This window comes from Oncorhynchus tshawytscha, linkage group LG02 (genome assembly GCF_018296145.1).
Source record: "Oncorhynchus tshawytscha isolate Ot180627B linkage group LG02, Otsh_v2.0, whole genome shotgun sequence".
Lineage (NCBI taxonomy): Eukaryota > Metazoa > Chordata > Actinopteri > Salmoniformes > Salmonidae > Oncorhynchus > Oncorhynchus tshawytscha.
Window position 1 is genome coordinate 41,833,876 of NC_056430.1, and position 25,394 is coordinate 41,859,269.

The following is a 25,394-nucleotide window of genomic DNA, read 5'->3' on the forward strand; positions in this document are numbered from 1 at the left end:
ATGAGGGGGGTTTAGATGATAGAATTCAGTGCAGTTACATTATATCTGTCTGGATGAATTGGGAGGGAATTAGTACTCCATGTGGCGAATAAGATTGCAGGTCCTTAGTTCTGTAATGTAAGGGTTAAATGCCTCAATGTGAAGCCGGGCGATGAAGCTGCCTGCCGCGCTACGGATCCTCCTGCGCAGCTACCAGTCGCGCCGCCCTTCTCACAGACAGCGGACGGGGGAAGACCCCGGAGCAGAAAACCGTGTGCATTCACAATATACATAATTGTTGATTATTTCCAGTAAAGTGGGCGGGTAACATGGTAGGCGGACTAAATCAGTGTATAGGATCCCTTATCTAACCATGTCCAAGGCGGAGGAGATCCAACGTGCCACCGAGGCAACACCGCTTGAAACCGAATGGGTCAGAAACCGTTCCCAGGAATAGGCTAATAAACCAATGACGTTTCCTCCTTCTTCCTCTTCGATTGAATGTTTTCATATCTGCCTCTCTCTGCCGTCGGATGAGCCAGCCTGAAGTTAAGGTATGTGGGAGGCTTGTTCCGAATAGTCAAATAACAGGTTATATTTGTTGGTCTCCTTTATAAAGCAAGTATTGCTCGATGGTTAAATTGCTGTTGTTATTTATTTAATATCATTGTTTTTAATACAGTCATATAGGCCTGCTCTACATGAATAGACATTTACACACAGCATGACAAATGAGCAACAATTATTAAACCTCTTAAATGTGCAAAAATAATAAATGCAAAACAACATTGACGAAGTCTTGTTCATAGCACGGGGGATCGCAGGGGAGTTGGTAGGTTGCTACATTGAAATTAAAATTCCAGCTTTTTGAAGATGTGCGTTCGGACGTTTTGTAGCCTGTACAACCGTAACATAGCCAGGTCGATAGACCGTGGCAGATAAATGGTGTTATTTCGGTTTCTAATAACGGTTGATTAATCCACAATATTGACTTCATTGACAAAAAAAATGGCCACGGAGAAAACGATATCAAGTTATTATTTTATATTTGGCCCACCACAGCAATTTAGCTCAAGGCTATACCGTATACTGTAGAGAGAAAGTAAGTTTTGTAACTTGGTTGACACAACAGTATTTGATTGTCAGGAATGGAAAATACAAAATGTTTATATAATCAAGACGGATTGATACTTTGATTTTGAAAGCTTATTTTGAATGCAAATGCATGCAACTGGTTCATCAATGAGGGCGGGACAGAGCATGCTGCAACATTACTATTCAACTGACACTGTGGAGGATCCTTCACCTGCTACTGTATGGACCGGTGATCGTCCAAAGCGTTCCATAGGGTACTGTAAGAGAAGGATGGGTGGTGATGGTTTGTTCTGATTTGGGAACTCATCTTGAACGGTGAGATAAAACGCATTGGTCTGAGTTGTAGAGAGACACCAGGTAAAACACCGGATAAATGAAAGTACTGCATCAGTAGCTTTATGGTTGTGACATAAGCCTTATGTATTCATTTCTTCAGAATGTTTTAAAATGGCCTCCTCAGTCGCAAACGTCTCTAGTTCATTATTTATTCAAGGTAAAATGGGTTTACTTGAGTGCAGCGTTCGGGTGTCATGATGGCTCTATCACTTATGACCTGCTTTGCTAGGTGTTATACAGCAATTTGAACAGCATTAAATATTTCGAAGCATGCTTTCCTGCCCAAGGGAACTCGCCCGAGTTCAGTTCACAGTCGAGTGAAAAGCGCCCGCTGTCGTTTCAGTACCAGTGCAGAGTGGACAGCGCTCACCTGAGCTGTTGCCGATCCCGACCCATTATTCAGAATGGATTCGTGGACAGGACAGCACCCTCGATCTCAGAGCAGATTAGCTCTTAGAAAAAAAAAGGTTACATTTCTTTAAGAGTTAGCTAGCTTGTAAAGTGGTTGATTAAAGTAACTTTTTCCTGTCTAGCTACCCTTACAACAATATAACAACGTAAAATGTGTTGAGTTTAAATTTCACACATGAGACCACATTTTTACATGTATTACATTTAGAGTTCACATGTTAACACCACTTTTTCAGTGTGAATTAAAACGTGTTTTTACCTCACATGTAAATTGCAGTTGCACATGTGAAATATTGCTGTTTCACGTGTAAAAATTCACATGAGAAACTTTCACTTTCACAAGTGTAATTGCAATTTCACATGTGATGGTGAAATAGTGTTCTGCTCACATGTGAAAAGGTGGTGTTAATATGTTGCAGCAGTCTCTTGGTTGAATGGTCAAGATGTCGGCTTCTTCCGTGGAAGAAGTTACAAAAACACACGTGAAATGTATAACATCACATGTGGAATGTATAATATCACATGTGGAATGTATAATATCACATGTGGAATGTATAACATCACATGTGGAATGTATAATATCACATGTGGAATGTATAATATCACATGTGGAATGTATAACATCACATGTGGAATGTATAACATCACATGTGGAATGTATAACATCACATGTGGAATGTATAACATCACATGTGGAATGTATAACATCACATGTGGAATGTATAACATCACATGTGGAATGTATAATATCACATGTGGAATGTATAACATCACATGTGGAATGTATAACATCACATGTGGAATGTATAACATCACATGTGGAATGTATAATATCACATGTGGAATGTATAACATCACATGTGGAATGTATAACATCACATGTGGAATGTATAACATCACATGTGGAATGTATAACATCACATGTGGAATGTATAATATCACATGTGGAATGTATAACATCACATGTGGAATGTATAACATCACATGTGGAATGTATAATATCACATGTGGAATGTATAATATCACATGTGGAATGTATAACATCACATGTGGAATGTATAACATCACATGTGGAATGTATAATATCACATGTGGAATGTATAATATCACATGTGGAATGTATAATATCACATGTGGAATGTATAATATCACATGTGGAATGTATAACATCACATGTGGAATGTATAATATCACATATGGAATGTATAATATCACATGTGGAATGTTGGGAAACGACATGTGTCTGAGTGCTGAGAAAAATTAACAAATGAAAAATACATGTGAAACTTCACACATGTCCGAAAACAACGAATCTGACTCACGTGTCTGTTTTTCCCAAGTTGTATTTTTCACGTGTGATTTATTCACGGGAAAAAGTCATGTGAAACATCATGCATGTGTCCAACAACCTCATGTCTGACTTGTGAAAATTTCACGTGATTATAGTTTTTTTTATTATCCTCTGACATTTTTCGTGTGATTTGTTCACACGAGTCCGACAATCACATGTGACTATTGCACCAAAAAAATGTAACATGGAATTGTTCACATGATTTGTATGAACCTTGTTGTTTGCCACTCCGAACTCTGCAAAAAATATTGCAAAATACTAATGTAATCTCCCCCTCCTCTCCCCTTTGCCTTTACTGGGTGTATGTTTAGAACCTTTTTTAGTAAAGGGTTCTTTAATCTCGTCCAAAGAACCAAGAGGTTCTATTTAGAACCCCCCAAAAAAAAAAAATAGTGTACCATCATCTTTGTATTCACTCCTCTGAGTAGGCGATGAGTCTGTGGCATGGCTCGAGGAATGTTCTGAGTAGGTCATTGTGAATGCCTGGGCTACTGGCTCCATTTAAGACTCTTGTCATTAACATTATTCCTATTTTCCTCTCTTTTATCCCTCTCCTTCTCTACTCCCCCCTCCCAGATTCACAAGCGTAAATGTAGTCTGTAACTTACCGCCAACTGGATCTTGCCTGTTGAACTCGGTGGAACTCTTGACAGTTGAAAATGGAGAAATCCTCGATGGGGTTGACTAAGACTGGCTCGCGGTCGACCACATCTCTCCCCCCGGAACCGGTGGACATCATCCGCAGCAAGTCATGTTACCGCCGAGTACGGCTCAACGTTGGGGGTCTTCCACACGAGGTCCTCTGGAGAACGTTGGATAGATTACCGCGCACCCGGTTAGGGAAACTACGAGACTGCAACACCCATGACTCGCTCATGGAGGTATGTGACGACTACAACTTGGACGAGAACGAGTACTTTTTCGACAGGCACCCGGGGGCGTTCACGTCCATTCTGAACTTCTACCGGACCGGTAAGCTCCACATGATGGAGGAGATGTGCGCCCTGTCATTCAGTCAGGAGCTGGACTACTGGGGCATAGATGAGATCTACCTGGAGTCCTGCTGCCAGGCCAGGTACCACCAGAAGAAAGAACAGATGAACGAGGAGCTCAAAAGAGAGCAAGACACCTTGAACGACAGAGAGGGAGAAGAGTTCGACAACACATGTTGTGCCGACAAACGAAAGAAACTCTGGGACCTTTTAGAAAAGCCTAGTTCGTCCGTCGCAGCCAAGGTAACCTTTCATTCCAAATGTCATATGTGGACAGAATTCATTTAACTTGTTAATGATGACTTCTTTTCAGAAATTATAAATATGCATAGAGAGAGAGAGACAGAGAGAGAGAGAGAGAGAGAGAGAGAGATTTGATGAATGCAACATGTGCGACTACTAATAGATCAATGATTCGATCAGAATTCAGCATAACAGTCATAGCTTCTGTATGATCACGATGGGTTAAGTTATATTAGGGCCTTATCAGGCCTGCTGAAATACAATCACTGTTCCTTTGCTGTGTTGTTATCTCAACATAATCCCAACCGTGAGCCCCAGTAGTTATGTGATCAGGTGTGGAAGGGATGAGCTCAGCCAGTACTGCTCATTACTTCTTCCTCTAAGGCAATGTCAGGATGGGTCAGCTAGAGCTAGATTACATCCATACCTTTACACTGCTCAGAGAGAGATAGAGAGAGAGAGCACACAATGCTTTGTTGTTCAGCTGTAGCTGTTCTTGCCTCTTCTCGGAAATGGAATTAGACCAGGAGTTGATAACAGCTTCTGAAGCTTTATAGGAAGTAGCTATGGTACTGTATGTGAGAGCTGTCATTACTTAACTAACAGGCTGTGGAGAGATACTACACACACACACACACACACACACACACACACACACACACACACACACACACACACACACACACACACACACACACACACACACACACACACACACACACACACACACACATGCACACGCACACACACACACACAGACACACACACACACAGGCTGTGGAGAGATACTGTATATGTGAGAGCTGCCAGTGCTTTACAATCAGGCTGTGGAGTAGATGAGATCAGTAAGTCCAGTGTGTCAGCATAATGGCTCCTTCACACAGGCATCAATGAGATGCACAATCAATGTTTATCAGGTTAACTTGAAGTTTTGTTGTAGTGCTACTGTAAGATTGTACAAATCCAGGCTCTCACTGTAGGTGGGTTGATATTATACCGTTCTGTCTTAGTTATTCTGATATTGGCAATTGGCCTCTCTTCAATCACGTCTCTTCAATGAATAAGTCAATGTTGAAACTTCAGGCTGATCAAATTCCCAACCAAATATCAATTTGAAGTTACTGATATCTTGTAAGTTATTGATTCTGGAACTATTGAAGCCTCTATCATAAGACAAATGATTTTTCCTACACCAGTGCTTCCCTCAAGGCAAGGTCACTTTGTAGCCCGCAAGTGTGGGCGGACCGTAGCTCGAGCGTCACATTAAATTACGTTTTTTTAATCAAAAATGACAGATTTCAGCACGCAATTACACCGACAGTGTGATTTTATTTTGAGGTCGGAGCTCCAGTCCGCACACACTAGTCGCCGCTCAACTCCATCGTAAATCGTGGAGTTCAGTTTAGTCGGCTCGGTCACCGTGTAGTTAACAAGCCATTAACGTACGGTAATGTCTTGACGTAATGTCTGGCTGCAGTGCTTCCGGTCAGATAGCTGTTTGGCCACACTGTACATTTATGTCCCTCCTCCGAGTGGAGTCATTAAAAGTCTTGTCTCTGTAGGCTTGTAATGTGTGTGACAGGAAAAAGAGCAGCCTCCACATAATTGTGGGAGTGTTTATCAATTCCTAATTTAGCTTAGAAGGCCAATGTAAAACCACAAAGCCAAACTACCAAAAGCATTGATAATACAGCTGGTGCGTGTTGAATTGAGTCTTACCAACATCCTAAGCTCCAAGCCTTCCTGCAGGACTTCAGCTGGGTCCCTGTGTACCCAACAGTCTCCTTGGCTAATATTGGGATCATCGAACGAACGAACAAACAAACCCACACACACACAATAACCCATCAACAGATGGTCATTGATCAAATCCATATACATTTATATACGATAGTATTCACTGTCGTGTTTTTGCGGACATGAGTGTAGTATACTAAAGTATTCCCTGTCGTGTTTTTGTGGACATGACTAGGCCTGTGGCGGTCACAAAATTTTGTCAGCCGGAGATTGTCAGGCAAATAACTGTCGGTCTCACTGTAATTGACCTCTAAATAACATAAACACATTTAGCATCTCCTGGATTCATACAAGCCACTGATGCAGACCTTGAGAACATCTACATTTAAAAAGTCTAATAAATCCATGTAATATAGCCTACACCCTTTCAATAAATCCATTACTTATTTCAGACAGGACTAAAGAAACGTGATATGAAGATAATGAAGTCTATTTCAGAAGAACAGAATAGCCTACTCTGAGTTATACTTATGTTAGGTCCTGATTGGGGTATGCCAAATGGCTGTGGGCTACACTAGTTCATTTAGCAGACAAGATTTGTTTAGAATTATGTGGCATTATTTTATAGTACAAAGAATACAATTGAACAAAGCTGAATGAAATAGAAAGGATATTTTCTCCAAACGATTTGAGGGAGTGCGCACATGCGGCTATTCTGTGTTTAGCTGTTAACAAAGAAATAGGTATTCTTATATGCTTCATTTAGTGTAACTTCAGTTGTTCTACAAACGTTGGGCTATACAGTGGGGCAAAAAAGTATTTAGTCAGCCACCAATTGTGCAAGTTCTCCCACTTAAAAAGATGAGAGAGGCCTGTAATTTTCATCACAGGTACACTTCAATTATGACAGACAAAATGAGAAAAAAAATCCAGAAAATCACATTGAAGGATTTTTTATGAATTTATTTGCAAATTATGGTGTAAAATAAGTATTTGGTCAATAACAAAAGTTTATCTCAATACTTTGTTATATACCCTTTGTTGGCAATGACAGAGAACAAACATTTTCTGTAAGTCTTCACAAGGTTTTCACACACTGTTGCTGGTATTTTGGCCCATTCCTCCATGCAGATCTCCTCTAGAGCAGTGATGTTTTGGGGCTGTTGATGGGCAACACGGACTTTCAACTCCCTCCAAAGATGTTCTATGGGGTTGAGATCTGGAGACTGGCTAGGCCATTCCAGGACCTTGAAATGTTTCTTACGAAGCCACTCCTTCGCTGCCCGGGCGGTGTGTTTGGGATCATTGTCATGCTGAAAGACCCAGCCACGTTTCATCTTCAATGCCCTTGCTGATGGAAGGAGGTTTTCACTCAAAATCTCACGATACATGGCCCCATTCATTCTTTCCTTTACACGGATCAGTCGTCCTGGTCCCTATCCTTCAAACACGATGAGTTGAGTTTTTACCAAAAAGTTATATTTTCATTTGATCTGACCATATGACATTCTCCCCATCTTCTTCTGGATCATCCAAATGCTCTCTAGCAAACTTCAGACGGGCCTGGACATGTACTGGCTTAAGCAGGGGGACACGTCTGGCACTGCAGGATTTGAGTCCCTGGCGGCGTAGTGTGTTAGTGATGGTAGGCTTTGTTACTTTGGTCCCAGCTCTCTGCAGGTCATTCACTAGGTCCCCCCGTGTGGTTCTGGGATTTTTGCTCACCGTTCTTGTGATCATTTCGACCCCACGGGGTGAGATCTTGCGTGGAGCCCCAGATCGAGGGAGATTATCAGTGGTCTTGTATGTCTTCCATTTCCAAATAATTGATCCATAGGTTGAGGTTCAAACCAAGCTGCTTACCTATTGCAGATTCAGTCTTCCCAGCCTGGTGCAGGTCTACAATTTTGTTTCTGGTGTCCTTTGACAGCTCTTTGGTCTTGGCCATAGTGGAGTTTGGAGTGTGACAGTTTGAGGTTGTGGACAGGTGTCTTTTATACTGATAACAAGTTCAAACAGGTGCCATTAATACAGGTAATACAGGTAACGAGTAGAGGACAGAGGAGTTACAGGTCTGTGAGAGCCAGAAATCTTGCTTGTTTGTAGGTGACCAAATACTTATTTTCCACCATAATTTGCAAATAAATTCATTAAAAATCCTACAATGTGATTTTCTGGATTTTTTTACAGGCCTCTCTCATCTTTTTAAGTGGGAGAACTTGCACAATTGGTGGCTGACTAAATACTTTTTTTGCCCCACTGTATGTTATGATACATTGTAAGGCTGCGTGATGCGACTCAAATTATGATTTGAAAAAAGTTGCTTGAAAGGCATGAGCTATTCTTTGGGGGTTTTTTGCGCAGGCTGTACACACTACATCAGTCAGTGATTCAAAATTTGACAAGCACTTGAGAATGCCAAGAATTTCACGGCGGCATCCCCTTTGTGTGGCCGTAATGAACCCTAAAAAAGTCATGCCTTTTGCGGCCAGTGGCCGTTGTGCCCTTCTCCCTGAGTGCTGTGTGCTCCGAATCACCTCTCACCCACATGGCTCTCCATTGCGTGATTGGGTCTTTCTCACAGGCTAAAAGTGAAGACAGACACATCGGGGATGCAACTGCATCCGTTCTTATCCAATTCCGAGGTGCATATTGAAGATATTGGAAGAACTGTCCACAATTACTTTTCATCAGCCAACAAGATGAGTAGGCCTAACGAACAGCAAAAGCACTAGGCTATATCAATTTACTATTCCAAAACTTAGTCTGGGACAGTTGTGGGACGCGATAGATCTCAAATGAATACAACCACCAGCACCAAAATAAAATCATTTTTTACGCAGTGTGGTTGACGCAGCAGATCAGAACATTTAGCTTAAAATGTTGATGAAATATTAGGCAGTGGTGTAAAGTACTTTTACTTGTAATTCACTATATTCCTAAAGAAAACTATGTACTTTTTACTCCATACAATTTCCCTGACACTCATTACGTTTTGAATGCTTAGCAGGGAGGCCCATGGGGCGACGCCTCTGCCTCTGTTATGGCGGACTCACTACTCACATGCTTAGTTTGTAAATTATGTCTGAGTGTTGGAGCGTACCCTTAGCTATCCGTACATTTTTAAAAAACAAAAAAAATGAATTTGAAATTATTTATACTTTTACTTTTGATACTTAAGTATATTTAAAACCAAATACTTATAGACTTTAACTCAAGTAGGATTTTACTGGATGACTTTCACTTTTACTTGAGTCCTTTTCTATTTAGGTATCTTTACTTTTACTCAAGTATGACAATTGGGTACTTTTTCCACCACTGCTATTAGGCTATTTCTTTTATAAGCGCAGCAATACGCACATGGTAGTAGGCTATAAGCGTGAATGTTCCATTAGTGGAAAACACCACTATCAAAAGTCCCCGCAAATGCAATTATGCATGTAATACTTTTATTATAAAGGTGCATTTTTATGGTGAAAATGATCTTCCCCAAACTTGAAACTCACTCGCTGCTTATGTATGCCAGTTAGGCTCTACACCCCTTGTAAAGCGGATTAAAGTTATTTGGCCACTTTAGTTGTGATACAAACCTTATCAAAACGTATAGGCCTATTGGCTAGGCTACATGAGGTGTGCGACTATGATTAGAAAAAGTTGCAAAAAAGGCATTGTTTTTTATGCTGGGCATCATTTACAAGTGATAATATATCATTCACAAGTGATTCGCTAATATTATCACCCAGGACTGGAATTGACCTTCCGTACTCCAGATTGGGTGTCGCACTTTTCCCCCATCCCTAGGAAACACACCTGATTTAAACTAATTGAATTGTTAACTGAAGATCATGATTAGTTCATTATTGGAGTCAGGTGTGTTAGCTGGGGTTGGGGCAAAAGTGTGACACCAATCAGGCCCCCGAGGACTGGAATTGCTCAGGCCTGGATTAGAGGGACAATAGAGTGCTGAGTACCAGGCAGGTAGCACGTTTGGTAGGCTACTAATTACCAGCAGTAGCATCAGAGCTTGGAGAAGCCTAATTACCCTAACTAAATAGTCATGTGGAATTTGACTGCCTTCATGACTCGTGGCGGTAATACGGTCACCGCAACATGACTGTAATATACTACAGTATTCCATGTAGGTTTTCTTTTGCAGACTTTACTGTAGTATTCACTGTAGTGTTTTTGTGGACATGACTGTAGTATACTCTAGTATTTACTGAATAGTTTTTTGCAGACATGGCTAGTATACTGTATTTACGACTACTGTAGTGTTTAGTATATTGTAGTAATACTCGCTGACTAGGGTTAGTTAAAATGGTACAACTACCGGACTTTGCCGGTTACGGTTTAATGAGGGGAACGCCTCGACTAGAACATAAGACAGGTTGAGTTGGGGTCAACAGTTCTGAGCAATGCAACAGACCAGACAACATCCTAACAAAAATATAAAATGTTTATTACAATTGTAACATGTAAACATGCAACACAGGTTCTAGGCCCATTGAAGGGGGAACCGTACAGAAGCAGATATCAAGAATAAGCAACGTTTATTAGGTTTTGCTTGTTTGATACAGACGACACACATCAACAAGTGTACAGCGACAGGATTTAGATCTGTTACTTCCACCAGATGGCTTTCTGAAATACAACAGTCCTTTCACAGAAAAGCATCTGACCAAGTTCACAAGGTGATCAAAAAACTGTGACAAACGATACTGTACTTCTGATGGCGGGAAAGAAAGAACAGTTAACCACTGAATTTACATGAACGGTAGATATTTCAGAAATACAAAATGACTACTTCAAGACAGCCACCTTATTGCAGGGCACTGCCAATAAACTGCCTGAAACACAAACCAGAAAAGCCTCTCCAAACAAACCAGTTGAAAACAAAAGGAAATTAATTGCAGTGGCTTTACATATAATGAACGTCTTGAATGTTGTCACACATTAATAGATTCACTGATGGTCAAACTCAACACATACCATTCAGAACAATCGACCACACCCCAGACATTTCTTCAATACAGCATGGTCACAAAATGGTTGCTCACAGAAATAAACAAACAGCAATAACGCTATACAGCCGATACACACAAATGGCCTTCCAGGTACAAAGCTCTGACGTTAACGTGACTACGGGCTGCTTTTATACTTTTCCTGCATGTCCTCCCCTAATAAGGGTGCCCTCAATACTGTAGTATCCCTTGGTTGATTGATTTTATTTGACTATTTAAAAACACAATAGAACCACGAATGAGAAAACAGTTTTGAAATTGGTTGAGAATGACACAACAACAACGAAAACTTTACAAATGTATTCCAATCGTGGTCTGTAGTATACTGCAGTATTTACTGTAGTGTTCTTGCAGACTTTACTGTAGTGTTCACAGAGTGTTCTACAGTATATTACAAAATTCATTACTAAGCACTGGAAATCCCTAGCATGAGTTCCCCAAGGACAGCACGTTCAAATCAAAACAGCTTTGACAAAGTTAGCAGCTAGCAGTAAAGCTAGCTAGCAGGCCAATCGATCTATACATTCTAAAGTAAGCACTACATGACCGAGGGGGATACTATAGTGTGTAGTATAGAATTATACAGAATACTACAAAATTATATAATAATCACTACATGACTAAAGTGTGTAGTATAGTATTCTACATTTTACTACAACATTCAAAAGTCAGTATACATGAGGGATAGTACAGTGTCTAGTGTAGTATTTTAGAGTATACTAAAAAAGTCCATAGTAATCACTACACGATCGAGGGATACTACAGTGTGGAGTATAGGATTCTACAGTATACTGCAGTTGTCTACAGAATTATACTACAGTGTGTGGGTGTGTGCGCATGTACGCGCGTGTGTGTGTGTGTGTGTGTGTGTGTGTGTGTGTGTGTGTGTGTGTGTGTGTGTGAGAGAGAGAGAGAGAGAGAGAGAGAGAGAGAGAGAGAGAGAGAGAGAGAGAGAGAGAGAGAGAGAGAGAGAGAGAGAGAGAGAGAGAGAGAGAGAATTTATTACTTTTATGATTTTTATTAGGATTGCCATTAGGCAATGCCAATGGGGTCCGACACATAATGAAAAAGACATTCCAGATGAAAATACTTAACAATTGACATATATTTAAAACATTAACATGGGCATTACAGACTGACATACAATATAAAAAATGTGCATCCAGAATCTTGCATTTCTTGGTTATCCCATGCCAGTGGCTGCTGGCCAAGCACTAATTTGTGTGATTCAATGTTTTATTGAGTTTTAAACATTAAGGCAGAAGAAGTGCTGTGACCTTCAGTATTCTATACATACTGTAGACATGGGTCCACAGTCAGTACACAGAAGAGAAAAGTACAACAATGAAGACATGACATCGGTATGTCTGCTATTTCTGTCTGTGGTTTTCTTACCCTGTACCTTCGTCACCCTTTCTCCCTTCTTATCTCTGCCTCAATCCCTCGCCTTATCTCTTGCTCTCTAACTCCCTCATTCCTCTGGCTCCTCCGCTACACCTTCAGCTAAATGTCAGGGAAATGTCACATTATTTTCCATGAGTCTCCAGGCCCAATTAGAATCTTCCTTCCCTCTTTTACCCATTTTCTCTCTCTCTCTCTCTCTCTCTCTCTCTCTCTCTCTCTCTCTCTCTCTCTCTCTCTCTTTCTCCCTACCCAGCCCCCCCTATGTCTGCTATACTACACAATGAGATTGTGTCTGCTCCCAGCCAGACAAGCATTTCTTTGTTTACATTCACTTCTATGTACATAACCTAACTATATGAGGGCAATGTCAATAAACCATATCATTTAGCGGGATAGAGTAGCTAATGCATTCAATGCAATAGAGCAATAATACATGTCATGGTTTGGTTCTTACAGCAGTAACCATTAGAGCCTTAGAGAGGTATGTTGCATGCTGTGACTACATGGATCTCTAGAGGGATCGTATGTAGTCTGACTCATACCTGTTATCTGATAATGAAATGTAGTTATCATTGGCTGTGTGTCCTACTGAGATGTGACTCCTTGTTACGTTAAGGTCATACAAAGCCCTGCCTCGCCCTCCTTTCGGCAAATTGGACCACGACTCCATTTTGTTGCTCCCAACCTATAGACAGAAACTTAAACAGGAAACGCCCATGCTCAGGTCTGTTCAATGCTGGTCCGACCAATCTGATTCCACGCTTCAAGATTGCTTCGATCACGTGGACTAGGACAAGTTCTAGATTGACTCTGACAACAACATTGATGTACACGCTGATTCGGTGAGCGGGTATCTTAGCAAGTGCATCGGTGATGTTGTACCCACAGTGACTATTAAAACCTTCCCCAACCAAAAACCGTTGATTGATGTCAGGAATCTCGCAAAACTGAAAGAGCAAACCACTGCTTTTAATCATGGCAAGGAGACCGGAAACATGATCGACTTCAAAAAGTGTAGCTTTTCCTCCGCAAGGAAATCAAAAAAGCTAAGCGTCAGTATAGAGACAAAGTGGAGTCGCATTTCAACAGCTCAGACATGAGACGTATGTGGCAGGGTCCACAGTCAATCACGGGCTACAAAAAGAAAACCAGCCCCGTCGCGGACACCGATGTCTTGCTACCAGACAAACTAAACAACTTCTTTGCTCGCTTTGAGGACAATACAGTGCCACTGACACGGCCCGCTACCAAAACCTGCAGGCTCTGCTTCACCGCAACCAGCGTGAGTAAAACATTTAAACGTGTTAACCCTCGCAAGGCTGCCGGCCCAGACGGCATCTCTAGCTGCGTCCTAAGAGCATGCACAGACCAGCTGGCTGGTGTGTTTATGGACATATTCAATCAATCCCAGTCTGCTGTTCCCACATGCTTCAAGAAGGCCACCATTGTTCCTGTTCACAAGAAAGCTAAGGTAACTGAGCTAAACGACTATCGCCCCGTAGCACTCACTTCCGTCATCATGAAGTGCTTTAAGAGACTAGTCAAGGATCATATCACCTCCACCCTACCTGACACCCGAGACCCACTCCAATTTGCTTACCGCCCCAATAGGTCCACAGACGACGCAATCACAATCACACTGCCCTAACCCATCAGGACAAGAGGAATACCAATGTAAGAATGCTGTTCATCGATTACAGCTCAGCATTTAACACCATAGTACCCTCCAAACTCGTCATTAAGCCTTGGGTCTCGACCCTGCCCTGTGCAACTGGGTCCTGGACTTTCTGACGGGCCGCCCCCAGGTGGTGAGGGTAGGAAACAACATCTCCACCTGCTGATCCTCAACACTGGGGCCCCACAAGGGTGTGTTTTCAGCCTTCTCCTGTACTACTTGTTCACCCATGACTGCGTGGCCATGCACGAAACAATCATCAAGTTTGCAGACGCCACTACAGTGGTAGGCTTGATTACCAACAACAACGAGACGGCCTACAGGGAGGAGGTGAGGGCCCTCGGAGTGTGCTGGAAAATAACCTCACACTCAACGTCAACAAAACAAAGGAGATGATCATGGACTTCAGGAAACAGCACCCCCCTATCCACATCAACGGGACAGTAGTGGAGAAGGTGGAAAGTTTTAAGTTCCTTGACGTACACATCACAGACAAACTGAAATGGCCACCCACACAGACAGTATGGTGAAGGGCGCAACAGCGCCTCTTCAACCTCAGGAGGCTGAAGAAATTTGGCTTGTCACTGAAAACACTCACAAACTTTTACAGATGCACAATTGAGAGCATCCTGTCAGGCTGTATCACTGCCTGGTACGGCAACTTCACCGCCCACAGCCGTAATTCTCTCCAGAGGGTAGTGAGGTCTGCACAACGCATCACTGGGGGCAAACTACCTGGCCTCCAGGACACCTACACCCCCCGATGTCACAGGAAGGCCTTAAAGATCAAGGACAACAACCACCCGAGCCGCTGCCCCCCCCCGCTATCATCCAGAAGGCGAGGTCTGTACAGTTGCATCAAAGCTGGGACCGAGAGATTGGAAAACAGATTCTATCTAAGGCCATCAGACTGTTAAACAGCCATCACTAACATTGAGTGGCTGCTGCCAACATACTGACTCATATCTCTAGCCACTTTAATAATAAAAAATTGGATGTAATAAATGTATCGCTAGTCACTTTAAACAATGCCACTCTATATAATGTTTACATACCCTATATTACTCATCTCATATGCATATAGTGTACTCCATACCATCTACTGCATCTTGCCTATGCCGCACGGCCATCACTCATTCATATATTTTGATGTAGATATTCTTATTAATTCGTTTACACTTGTGTGTATAAGGTAGTTGTTGTGAAATTGTTAGATTACTTGTTAGATATTACTGCACGGTCGGAACTAGAAGCACAATCGTTTCGCTACACTCGCATTAACATCTGCTAACCATGTGTATGTGACCAATAAAATTAGATTTGATTTGATGTATGCCTCCATCCAAGGAGGGGGACATAGATCCCCTTACTGTCTCTGTCAGTGACTGTCACTGGTCTCAAGACAGTACACTTCTGCCATATCACTAACCTTTGACTGTGTATGAATGAATGAATTTCATTTTATTTTCGTGTCAAATCGCCTGTTGGCAACTCATCCCTTTTGGGATTAATTGACACATAAACAAACATTACAATAATTCACTGTGATAATTCAGTGATAATTGGTCCGGTGTTCTCTGCAGTGTGCACTGTATAAAGAGTGAAAAAGAAATCAATACATAATAGTAAATATGTTTATTCTAGCAATAATTATAACCCTAGAGCAGTAGAGGCACATTAATGCGAGCTGTGGCAAGAAGGTTTGCTGTGTCTGTTAGCGTAGTGTCCAGAGCATGTAGGCGCTACCAGGAGACAGGCCAGTACATCAGGAGACGTGGAGGAGGCCGTAGGAGAGCAACAACCCAGCAGCAGGACCGCTACCTCCGCCTTTGTGCAAAGAGGAGCAGGAGGAGCACTGTCAGAGCCCTGCAAAATGACCTCCAGCAGGCCACAAATGTGCATGTGTCTGCTCAAACGGTCAGAAACAGACTCCATGAGGGTGGTATGAGGGCCCGACGTCCACAGGTGGGGGTTGTGCTTACAGCCCAACACCGTGCAGGACGTTTGGCATTTGCCAGAGAACACCAAGATTGGCAAATTCGCCACTGGCGCCCTGTGCTCTTCACAGATTAAAGCAGGTTCACACTGAGCACATGTGACAGACGTGACAGAGTCTGGAGATGCCGCGGAGAATGTTCTGCTGCCTACAACATCGTCCAGCATGACCAGTTTGGCGGTGGGTCAGTCATGGTGTGGGGTGGCATTTATTTGGGGGGCCGCACAGCCCTCCATGTGCTCGCCAGAGGCCACACACACTACTGAGCCTAATTTTCCTTTCTCATGACGCCATCTATTTTGTGAAGTGCACCAGTCCTTCCTGCAGCAAAGCACCCCCACAACATGATGCTGCCACCCCCGTGCTTCACTGTTGGGATGGTGAACCCAATAGAAAATCTTTGGAGGGAGCTGAAAGTCTGTATTGCCCAGCGACAGCCCCGAAACGTGAAGGATCTGGAGAAGGTCTGAATGGAGGAGTGGGCCAAAATACCTGCTGCAGCGTGTGCAAACCTGGTCACGAACTACAGGAAACTTACGATCTCTGTAATTGCAAACAAAGGTTTCTGTACCAAATATTAAGTTCTGTTTTTCTGATGTATTAAATACTTATGTCATGCAATAAAATGCAAATTAATTACTTAAAAATCATACAATGTGATTTTCTGGATTTTTGTTTTAGATTCCGTCTCTCACAGTTGAAGTGTACCTATGATAAAAATGACAGAACTCAACATGCTTTGTAAGTAGGAAAACCTGAAAAATCGGCAGTGTATCAAATACTTGTTCTCCCCACTGTATATATATATATTTACAGTTGAAGTCGGAAGTTTACATACACTTAGGTTTGAGTCATTAAAACCCATACAGACAGACAGACAGACAGACAGACAGACAGACAGACAGACAGACAGACAGACAGACAGACAGACAGACAGACAGACAGACAGACAGACAGACAGACAGACAGACAGACAGACAGACAGACATACATACATACATACATACATACATACATACATACATACATACATACATACATACATACATACATACATACATACATACATATATATATATATATATATATATATATATATATACAGTATATATTCAGTGGGGCAAAAAGTATTTAGTCAGCCACCAATTGTGCATGTTCTCCCACTTAAAAAGATGAGAGGCCTGTAATTTTCATCATAGGTACATTTCAACTATTACAGACAAAATGAGAAAAAAAATCAAGAAAATCGCATTGTAGGATTTTTAATGAATTTATTTGCAAATTATGGTGGAAAATAAGTATTTGGTCACCTACAAACAAGCAAGATTTCTGGCTCTCACAGACCTGTAACTTCTTCTTTAAGAGGCTCCTCTGTCCTCCACTCGTTACCTGTATTAATGGCACCTATTTGAACGTGTTATCAGTATAAAAGACACCTGTCCACAACCTCAAACAGTCACACTCTAAACTCCACTATGGCCAAGACCAAAGAGCTGTAAAAGGACACCAGAAACAAAATTGTAGACCTGCACCAGGCTGGGAAGACTGAATCTGCAATAGGTAAGCAGCTTGGTTTGAAGAAATCAACTGTGGAAGCAATAATTAGGAAATGGAAGACATACAAGACCACTGATAATATCCCTCGATCTGGGGCTCCACGCAAGATCTCACCCCGTGGGGTCAAAATGATCACAAGAACGGTGAGCAAAAATCCCAGAACCACACAGGGGGACCTAGTGAATGACCTGCAGAGAGCTGGGACCAAAGTAACAAAGCCTACCATCAGTAACACACTACGCTGCCAGGGACTCAAATCCTGCAGTGCCAGACGTGTCCCCCTGCTTAAGCAGTACATGTCCAGGCCCGTCTGAAGTTTGCTAGATAGCATTTGGATGATCCAGAAGAAAGATTGGGAGAATGTCATATGGTCAGATAAACCAAAATATAACTTTTTGGTAAAAACTCAACTCGGCGTGTTTGGAGGACAAAGAATGCTGAGTTGCATCCAAAGAACACCATACCTACTGTGAAGCATGGGTGTGGAAACATCATGCTTTGAGGCTGTTTTTCTGCAAAGGGACCAGGACGACTGATCCGTGTAAAGGAAAGAATGAATACCAGCAACAGTGTGTGGAAACCTTGTGAAGACTTACAGAAAACGTTTGACCTCTGTCATTGCCAACAAAGGGTATATAACAAAGTATTGAGATAAACTTTTGTTATTGACCAAATACTTATTTTCCACCATAATTGACAAATAAATTCATAAAAAATCCTACAATGTGATTTTCTGGATTTTTTTTTCTCATTTTGTCTGTCATAGTTGAAGTGTACCTATGATGAAAATTACATCTTTTTAAGTGGGAGAACTTGCACAATTGGTGGCTGACTAAATACTTTTTTGCCCCACTGTATATATATCTGTCTGTCTGTGCGTGTGTGTGTCTGTCTGTCTGTCTGTCTGTCTGTCTGTCTGTCTGTCTGTCTGTCTGTCTGTCTGTCTGTCTGTCTGTCTGTCTGTCTGTCTGTCTGTCTGTCTGTCTGTCTGTCTGTCTGTCTGTCTGTCTGTCTGTCTGTCTGTCTGTCTGTCTGTCTGTCTGTCTGTCTGGGTGTGTGTGTGTCTGTGTGTAAGGTATCATAAATAAACTTTCTCTATAATTATTGACCTAAGTGTTTGCTTTTTGTTTTTGCTAATCATGTGTCAAGGATTCAATGAACTGTTGATGTTTCAGACAGCTACCCTTTGACACACTAAATTGGATCTGATGTTAAGTTGAGAAATTAATTTCAATATCTAGATGAGTTTGGCTCTGGGCAAGTCTTCAGTCTTCATAACAAACAAAGTGAAGGCAGAAAGAATAAAAGTGCCACATTTGCTTTGTTTTGTCCCTGTCCAATTTAGCAATGGGAAATTACAAATGACAGCGCTGTCAACTGTCATTGTGTGTCAGACGGCCAGGCAACGAATTCCAATTATGCCTTTCTCATGCGTACTTTAGATGACAAATGAAATCTGTTTGTCTTTATTCCCACTCATGAATCAGATGTACGCCAACCAACGTCTGGCCTGACACAAAGCCGTGAGTCGGCTGTTTGTGTGTGTGTATGCATGTGTATGCATGTGTATGTGTGTGTGTGTGTGTGTGTGTGTGTGTGTGTGTGTGTGTGTGTATCTCTGACAGCTGTGGAATTACAACCAGTCCAATGGGCCATGACGTTGATTTACAATCAACGTAGCAGGGAGCAGGTGATGAGTAGCTATCACTCAAACAGAATGAGTTGTGATGAGTAATCATTGTGTCAGGTGAGGAATTCTAAATCAAATACTGTTGTTGTTTGGCATGTTTCTTTATAAAAGTAGACTGTGTTGTGACAGATCAATGTGTTTGGAACTAAAGAAGCCTTGAGAGAAGCCATGTCGTACGATGTTTAACACGCATACATAGAGCCGCGTGCGTACACACATGCACACACGCGCACGCACAAACACGCACACACACACACTTTTTCCCATTCTTGATCTAGAGTATTAGTACACACACGAACTCACACACACACACAGACACAGGCCTCCGTTTGTGCAGCAGGAAGATGGCGTGCCCGGACGATTGCTACTACTTCCGTGAGAGCTGGGCGGCCCGTGGCGTCTCTCCCCTCGCCTGTCATGGGGTTTCTCATGGCCCCATAAATCAGGCCTGGAATCAGAGGCTCCGTCCCAAATGGCAGCCTATTCCTTATTTAGTGCATTACTTTTGACCAGGACCCATAGTGAATAAGGGGGCCATTTTGGAAGCAGCCAGATGCTCACATTTCCCTCTGAGAAAGTGCATCCTTAACTCCCCCTTCGGTCAATAGTGACTGATTCAATGTAGAGACTTGAACTGTGCACATTATTTCATTATTATTATGATGATTATTATTACATTATTATTACATTACATGTTATATTACATTATTCTTAAAAGCCATAACACAATTTTCCTTTGCAACTCCTAGGGTATCATGTACAGACTTCTTACTAAGTCTTTTATTTGAAGATCATGTGTAGAGTGTACAGAGCGTGTCTTAACAAGTCATTGGCTATTGATTGCTGGGTGCTGCTCAGTCGTAGCCACTCGTGTGTGTACTCTAGCATTCTAGTGGTATGGGTTCATGGACAAAGACCAGCTTCTCAATTGATTAGTAGGCTGATCTGTGACCTGTTTTTTTTTCTTCCCAATTCTAGAACTTAGTGCTGAGACATTAGTGCTTTTTGAGGTCGGTTCGGTTTTGGTTAAATTATGATTCAATTATCCACTCTTTTTGATTTCTACAATATTTTTTTACATTAAATGCACCATGCATTATGTGGGTTGAATGCTGTAACAACACAAATAAAATAATTGAAACTTGTCCCATAATATTAGTGATTGCCCATTACTGCATATCACTTATTAACCATCATTTATTCACATTACTTTTATAAAATATTTTTTTTATTTTATGAATGTATTATTTAATTCCAAGTCATCATCTCATCTCTATAGAGCTCCTGCCTTTGCTGTCTGACATACTTTTATGACTGCTGAATACCAACTATCAATCACTTAGATCATGTATTTTCAGGTAGAGATAACACGCAAAGCAACTGCTTTCTATCCCTCTCGCGCGTTCTCTCTTCTCTCTGTCTCTGTCAAACAGGTCTCTGTGTCTGCTCCACCCAGACCGGACAAGTAAGTGGGCGTGCAATGTATTATGGTTATTGATCTGATGTATATCTACAGAAAATCAAGCATCAAGCTCACAGAATAAAACCGAACTAAATGAGATTCAGATAAATGAACCAATGTAGGCCAATTAGTTATTAAAAACGAAAAATAACCAAAATGTAGGTTAATTGCTCAGAAGAACTAGAACTAGAGTATTAGTACGCACTTACACACACACACACACACACACACACACACACACACACACACACACACACACACACACACACACACACACACACACACACACACACACACACATACACACACACACACAAGCATTCACTCACACAAATGCACGCATGGATACCCACACTCAAGTGAGCATGCTCACACACACACACACACAGTGAAATGGCATCTTGGGAGCTAATGGATCTGTATGACGATGCTAAATCACTAGGTTATAAATAGCTCCAGTCTCACACCCACACCACACACACACACACACACATACGAGATCCTCCTCAATTATTGCTGTCTGACAGTACAAACCACAGGAGGGCTATAGAAGGCTTACATTTTTAGAACAAAATGTTCTGGCCTCCTTACTTAATTCAAGAGGATTGTCCTCCTGTGGTGTCATTTTGGGATTCCTCAGAAGAGAAAAGGAAATGATTTTTGTAATGGGTCCAACATGTACAGAAGAAAATAGATACAACTGTAACAGAGGGAGTTAGTAGCTGAGTCTGTCTCTTTCTAAAATAGGAAAGTCAGCAAGCTACTGTATAACTAACTAACATAGGATTCATGAACGTTAAAGCGAATTATAGCCCAACCCAAATTTTGTCCACTGGGGTCTCTCTCTCTCTCTCTCCAGTGCCCAATGACCTATCTTGTTTAACTTCTTTAACACCCAGGTTGGTGCAGATATCACCAGTCTACGGTCTCCAGTCTGCTATATAGCAAGCCATCAGAAAGAATCCAGAAGCTGGTACTTGTGTGAAAGCCAAGATGATCCTGATTTAATGATGTGTTGAGTCCCTGGTGCTGGTGTGCAGCTCCATCTTTAGTAGCTGCAGTCAGTAGCTGCGAGGTGGGGCTCTTGAGTTGGCTCCGGGGACATGGAGATAGAATTATGGGGGAATGGAATGGGGTGAGTTGGCTGTGGGAATGGGGAGAGAGTGTTAGCCACAGCAGAGAAGAGGGAGTAGAGGGTGGAGGTAGGGCCTGACAATGGAGGTAATGACTGAGGAGGGGGTGACTTGTCTTAGCCACAGTAGGGCCACATCCTTATTAGCCACATCCTGTCCATTATTCATAGTGGATCTGTCGTTTTGGGCAGGGAGCGATGAGCAACCAGCCATCACCATTAGCATGACTGCCTGGGAGAGGAGAGGAGAGGAGAGGAGAGGAGAGGAGAGGAGAGGAGAGGAGAGGAGGGAGAGGAGAGGAGAGGAGAGGAGAGGAGAGGAGAGGAGAGGAGAGGAGAGGAGAGGAGAGGAGAGGAGAGGAGAGGAGAGGAGAGGAGAGGAGAGGATGAAGTTACTTAAGACGGCTGGCTGGCTCTTGGTTCCACTCACGTGTACCACTGAACGTCATGATACAGGCATTTTCCTCTGCTGCCGGCTATTTATTAGATATCCTTAGCTCAATCAATGTACTTTATAATCTTATTGTCACATAATGGTACATGCTTATACTATAAATACTATGGATAGTAGTATTACACTACTTATACTATATATAGTACTATTATACTATACTTATCATGTAATCCTGTAAGCCTGATGTTTATTTCATGCAGCTCATAGTTTCAGCACTGGACAGCTCCAGATTATAAACCACTCTCCCATGTTGACTCCTGTGTGTGTGTGTGTGTGTGTGTGTGTGTGTGTGTGTGTGTGTGTGTGTGTGTGTGTGTGTGTGTGTGTGTGTGTGTGTGTGTGTGTGTGTGTGTGTGTGTGTGTGTGAGTGAGTGAGTGAGTGAGTGAGTGTGTGTGTGTGTGTGTGTGTGTGTGTGTGTGTGTGTGTGTGTGTGTGTGTGTGTGTGTGTGTGTGCCAATGAGAGACATCTTGACTGAAGTGGGCTCAAAGTGAGCTGAAGATACCCATTGATGAAATTATCATCTTGGGGAAGGATCCCTGGCTATTATTCTTTCAGCAACTGCTTTGAACACAAATTGGAATCCCATTCCAAAAGTCATTGGTATAGATTGCACTGAAGGATAAGAGTGGGCAGCAGGGTGTACATGTGGTCATGTGTTGCTCAGTTGGTAAGAGCGTGCAGCTGGCAATGCCAATGTTGTTAGTTACATTTCCGCAGGGATCACATACACTTACTAGAAATGTTTCCAGTGCTGTCAATTTGGATAAAATCAAATGGCTTATATTATTGTTATTACATTACATTACAGAGCAGGCAGGATATACAGTGGGGCAAAAAAGTATTTAGTCAGCCACCAATTGTGTAAGCGCTCCCACTTAAAAAGATGAGAGAGTTACACTTGTCAGGTACACTTCAACTATGACAGACAAAAAATTTTTACCAAAAAGTTCTATTTTGGTTTCATCTGACCATATGACATTCTCCCAATCTTCTTCTGGATCATCCAAATGCTCTCTAGCAAACTTCAGACGGGCCTGGACATGTACTGGCTTAAGCAGGGGGACACGTCTGGCACTGCAGGATTTGAGTCCCTGGCGGCGTAGTGTGTTACTGATGGTAGGCTTTGTTACTTTGGTCCCAGCTCTCTGCAGGTCATTCACTAGGTCCCCCCATGTGGTTATGGGATTTTTGATCACCGTTCTTGTGATCATTTTGACCCCACGGGGTGAGATCTTGTGTGGAGCCCCAGATCGAGGGAGATTATCAGTGGTCTTGTATGTCTTCCATTTCCTAATAATTGCTCCCAGTTGATTTCTTCAAACCAAGCTGCTTACCTATTGCAGATTTAGTCTTCCCAGCCTGGTGAAGGTTTACAATTTTGTTTCTGGTGTCCTTTGACAGCTCTTTGGTCTTGGCCATAGTGGAGTTTGGAGTGTGACTGTTTGAGGTTGTGGACAGGTGTCTTTTATACTGATAACAAGTTCAAACAGGTGCCATTAATACAGGTAACGAGTGGAGGACAGAGGAGCCTCTTAAAGAAGAAGTTACAGGTCTGTGAGAGCCAGAAATCTTGCTTGTTTCTAGGTGACCAAATACTTATTTTCCACCATAATTTGCAAATAAATTCATTCAAAATCCTACAATGTGATTTTCTGGATTTTTTTTTTTTGTCTGTCATAGTTGAAGTGTACCTATGATGAAAATTACAGGCCTCATCTTTTTAAGTGGGTGAACTTGCACAATTGGTGGCTGACTAAATACTTTTTTGCCGCACTGTATATGTTTGTTAATATGTTTTCCAGATATGCTCTGCAGAAGGGGTGCTGTCCAGGTTGAACAGAGTTCAGGACTTCTCTGTTTCCTCCCAGCAGTGAAATATATTCAGTTGAAATTGCTCTGGACTGAATTAGCATGCTCTCTAAGTATGTGAGTGTGAGATTAGATAAAACATGACTTCATTCTCCCCGAGTCAGCTGAGATCAGTAAAAGGCCTAGTCTGAAGACCAGTGTGATCAAAGAACAACTCCAGCTCACTGTATCATAGAGGAACATGATGTCTCGTTTACTATTGAAGTCCCCTTCCAAGTCTTGAACAAGAACTTCTCTGTTTCCGTGACAACTAGTGATATGGGAATCGTTTGGTGTGTTTGTGCATGTGTGTGTGTGTGCGCGCATGTGTGCGTGCTTGTGTGCGTGCTTTGGTCAGGTCTTGTTAATTGCATGCATTTGAATGGCTTAAGGTTTGTTGCCTTTACACGGAATGCTTCTTGCTTACTTTGAACCTTGAAAATGCTGATACAAAAATACCAAACAGCTTCAAAGGAATTATAGCATGAAAAACATCACTTCAAATCAAATGTTATTGGTTACATACACATGATCAGCAGATGTTAATGCGAGTGTAGTGAAATGCTTGTGCTTTTAGTTCCAACAGTGCAGTAATATCTAACAAATAATCAAACAATTCCCAACAACTACCTAATACATACAAATCTAACAAGTAAGCTAAATACAGTATATAGATGTGATATGAGTAATGTAAGATATGTAAACATTATTAAAGAGGCATTATTTAAACTGGCATTGATTTAAGTGACTAGTGATCCATTTATTAAAGTGTCCAGTGATTGGTTCTCAATACAGTATATACATGTGATATGAGTAATGAATGATATTAAAGTGTCCAGTGATCGGGTCTCAATGTGGGTCTCAATGTTTCCACCGTCTCCACTGCTGACCCTTTGATGTGGATAGGGGGCTGCTCCCTCTGCTGTTTCATGACGTCCACTATCATCTGATTTGTTCTGTTGACATTGAGTGAGAGGTTATTTTCCTGACACCACACTCCGCATGCCCT

General features: G+C 41.9%; 1 protein-coding gene across 1 annotated transcript in view; it reads left to right on the top strand.

Moving 5' to 3' along the window:
• Positions 1–72: 72 nt before the first annotated feature.
• Positions 73–25,394, top strand: part of kcnb1 (potassium voltage-gated channel, Shab-related subfamily, member 1) — a 69,250-nt gene continuing 43,928 nt past the window's right edge. The window contains exons 1-2 of the mRNA XM_042299092.1: positions 73–533; positions 3,749–4,407. Of these exons, the coding sequence (XP_042155026.1) occupies positions 3,832–4,407 (576 nt within the window). The 5' untranslated portion in view covers positions 73–533; positions 3,749–3,831. The remainder of the gene's footprint in view (positions 534–3,748; positions 4,408–25,394) is intronic.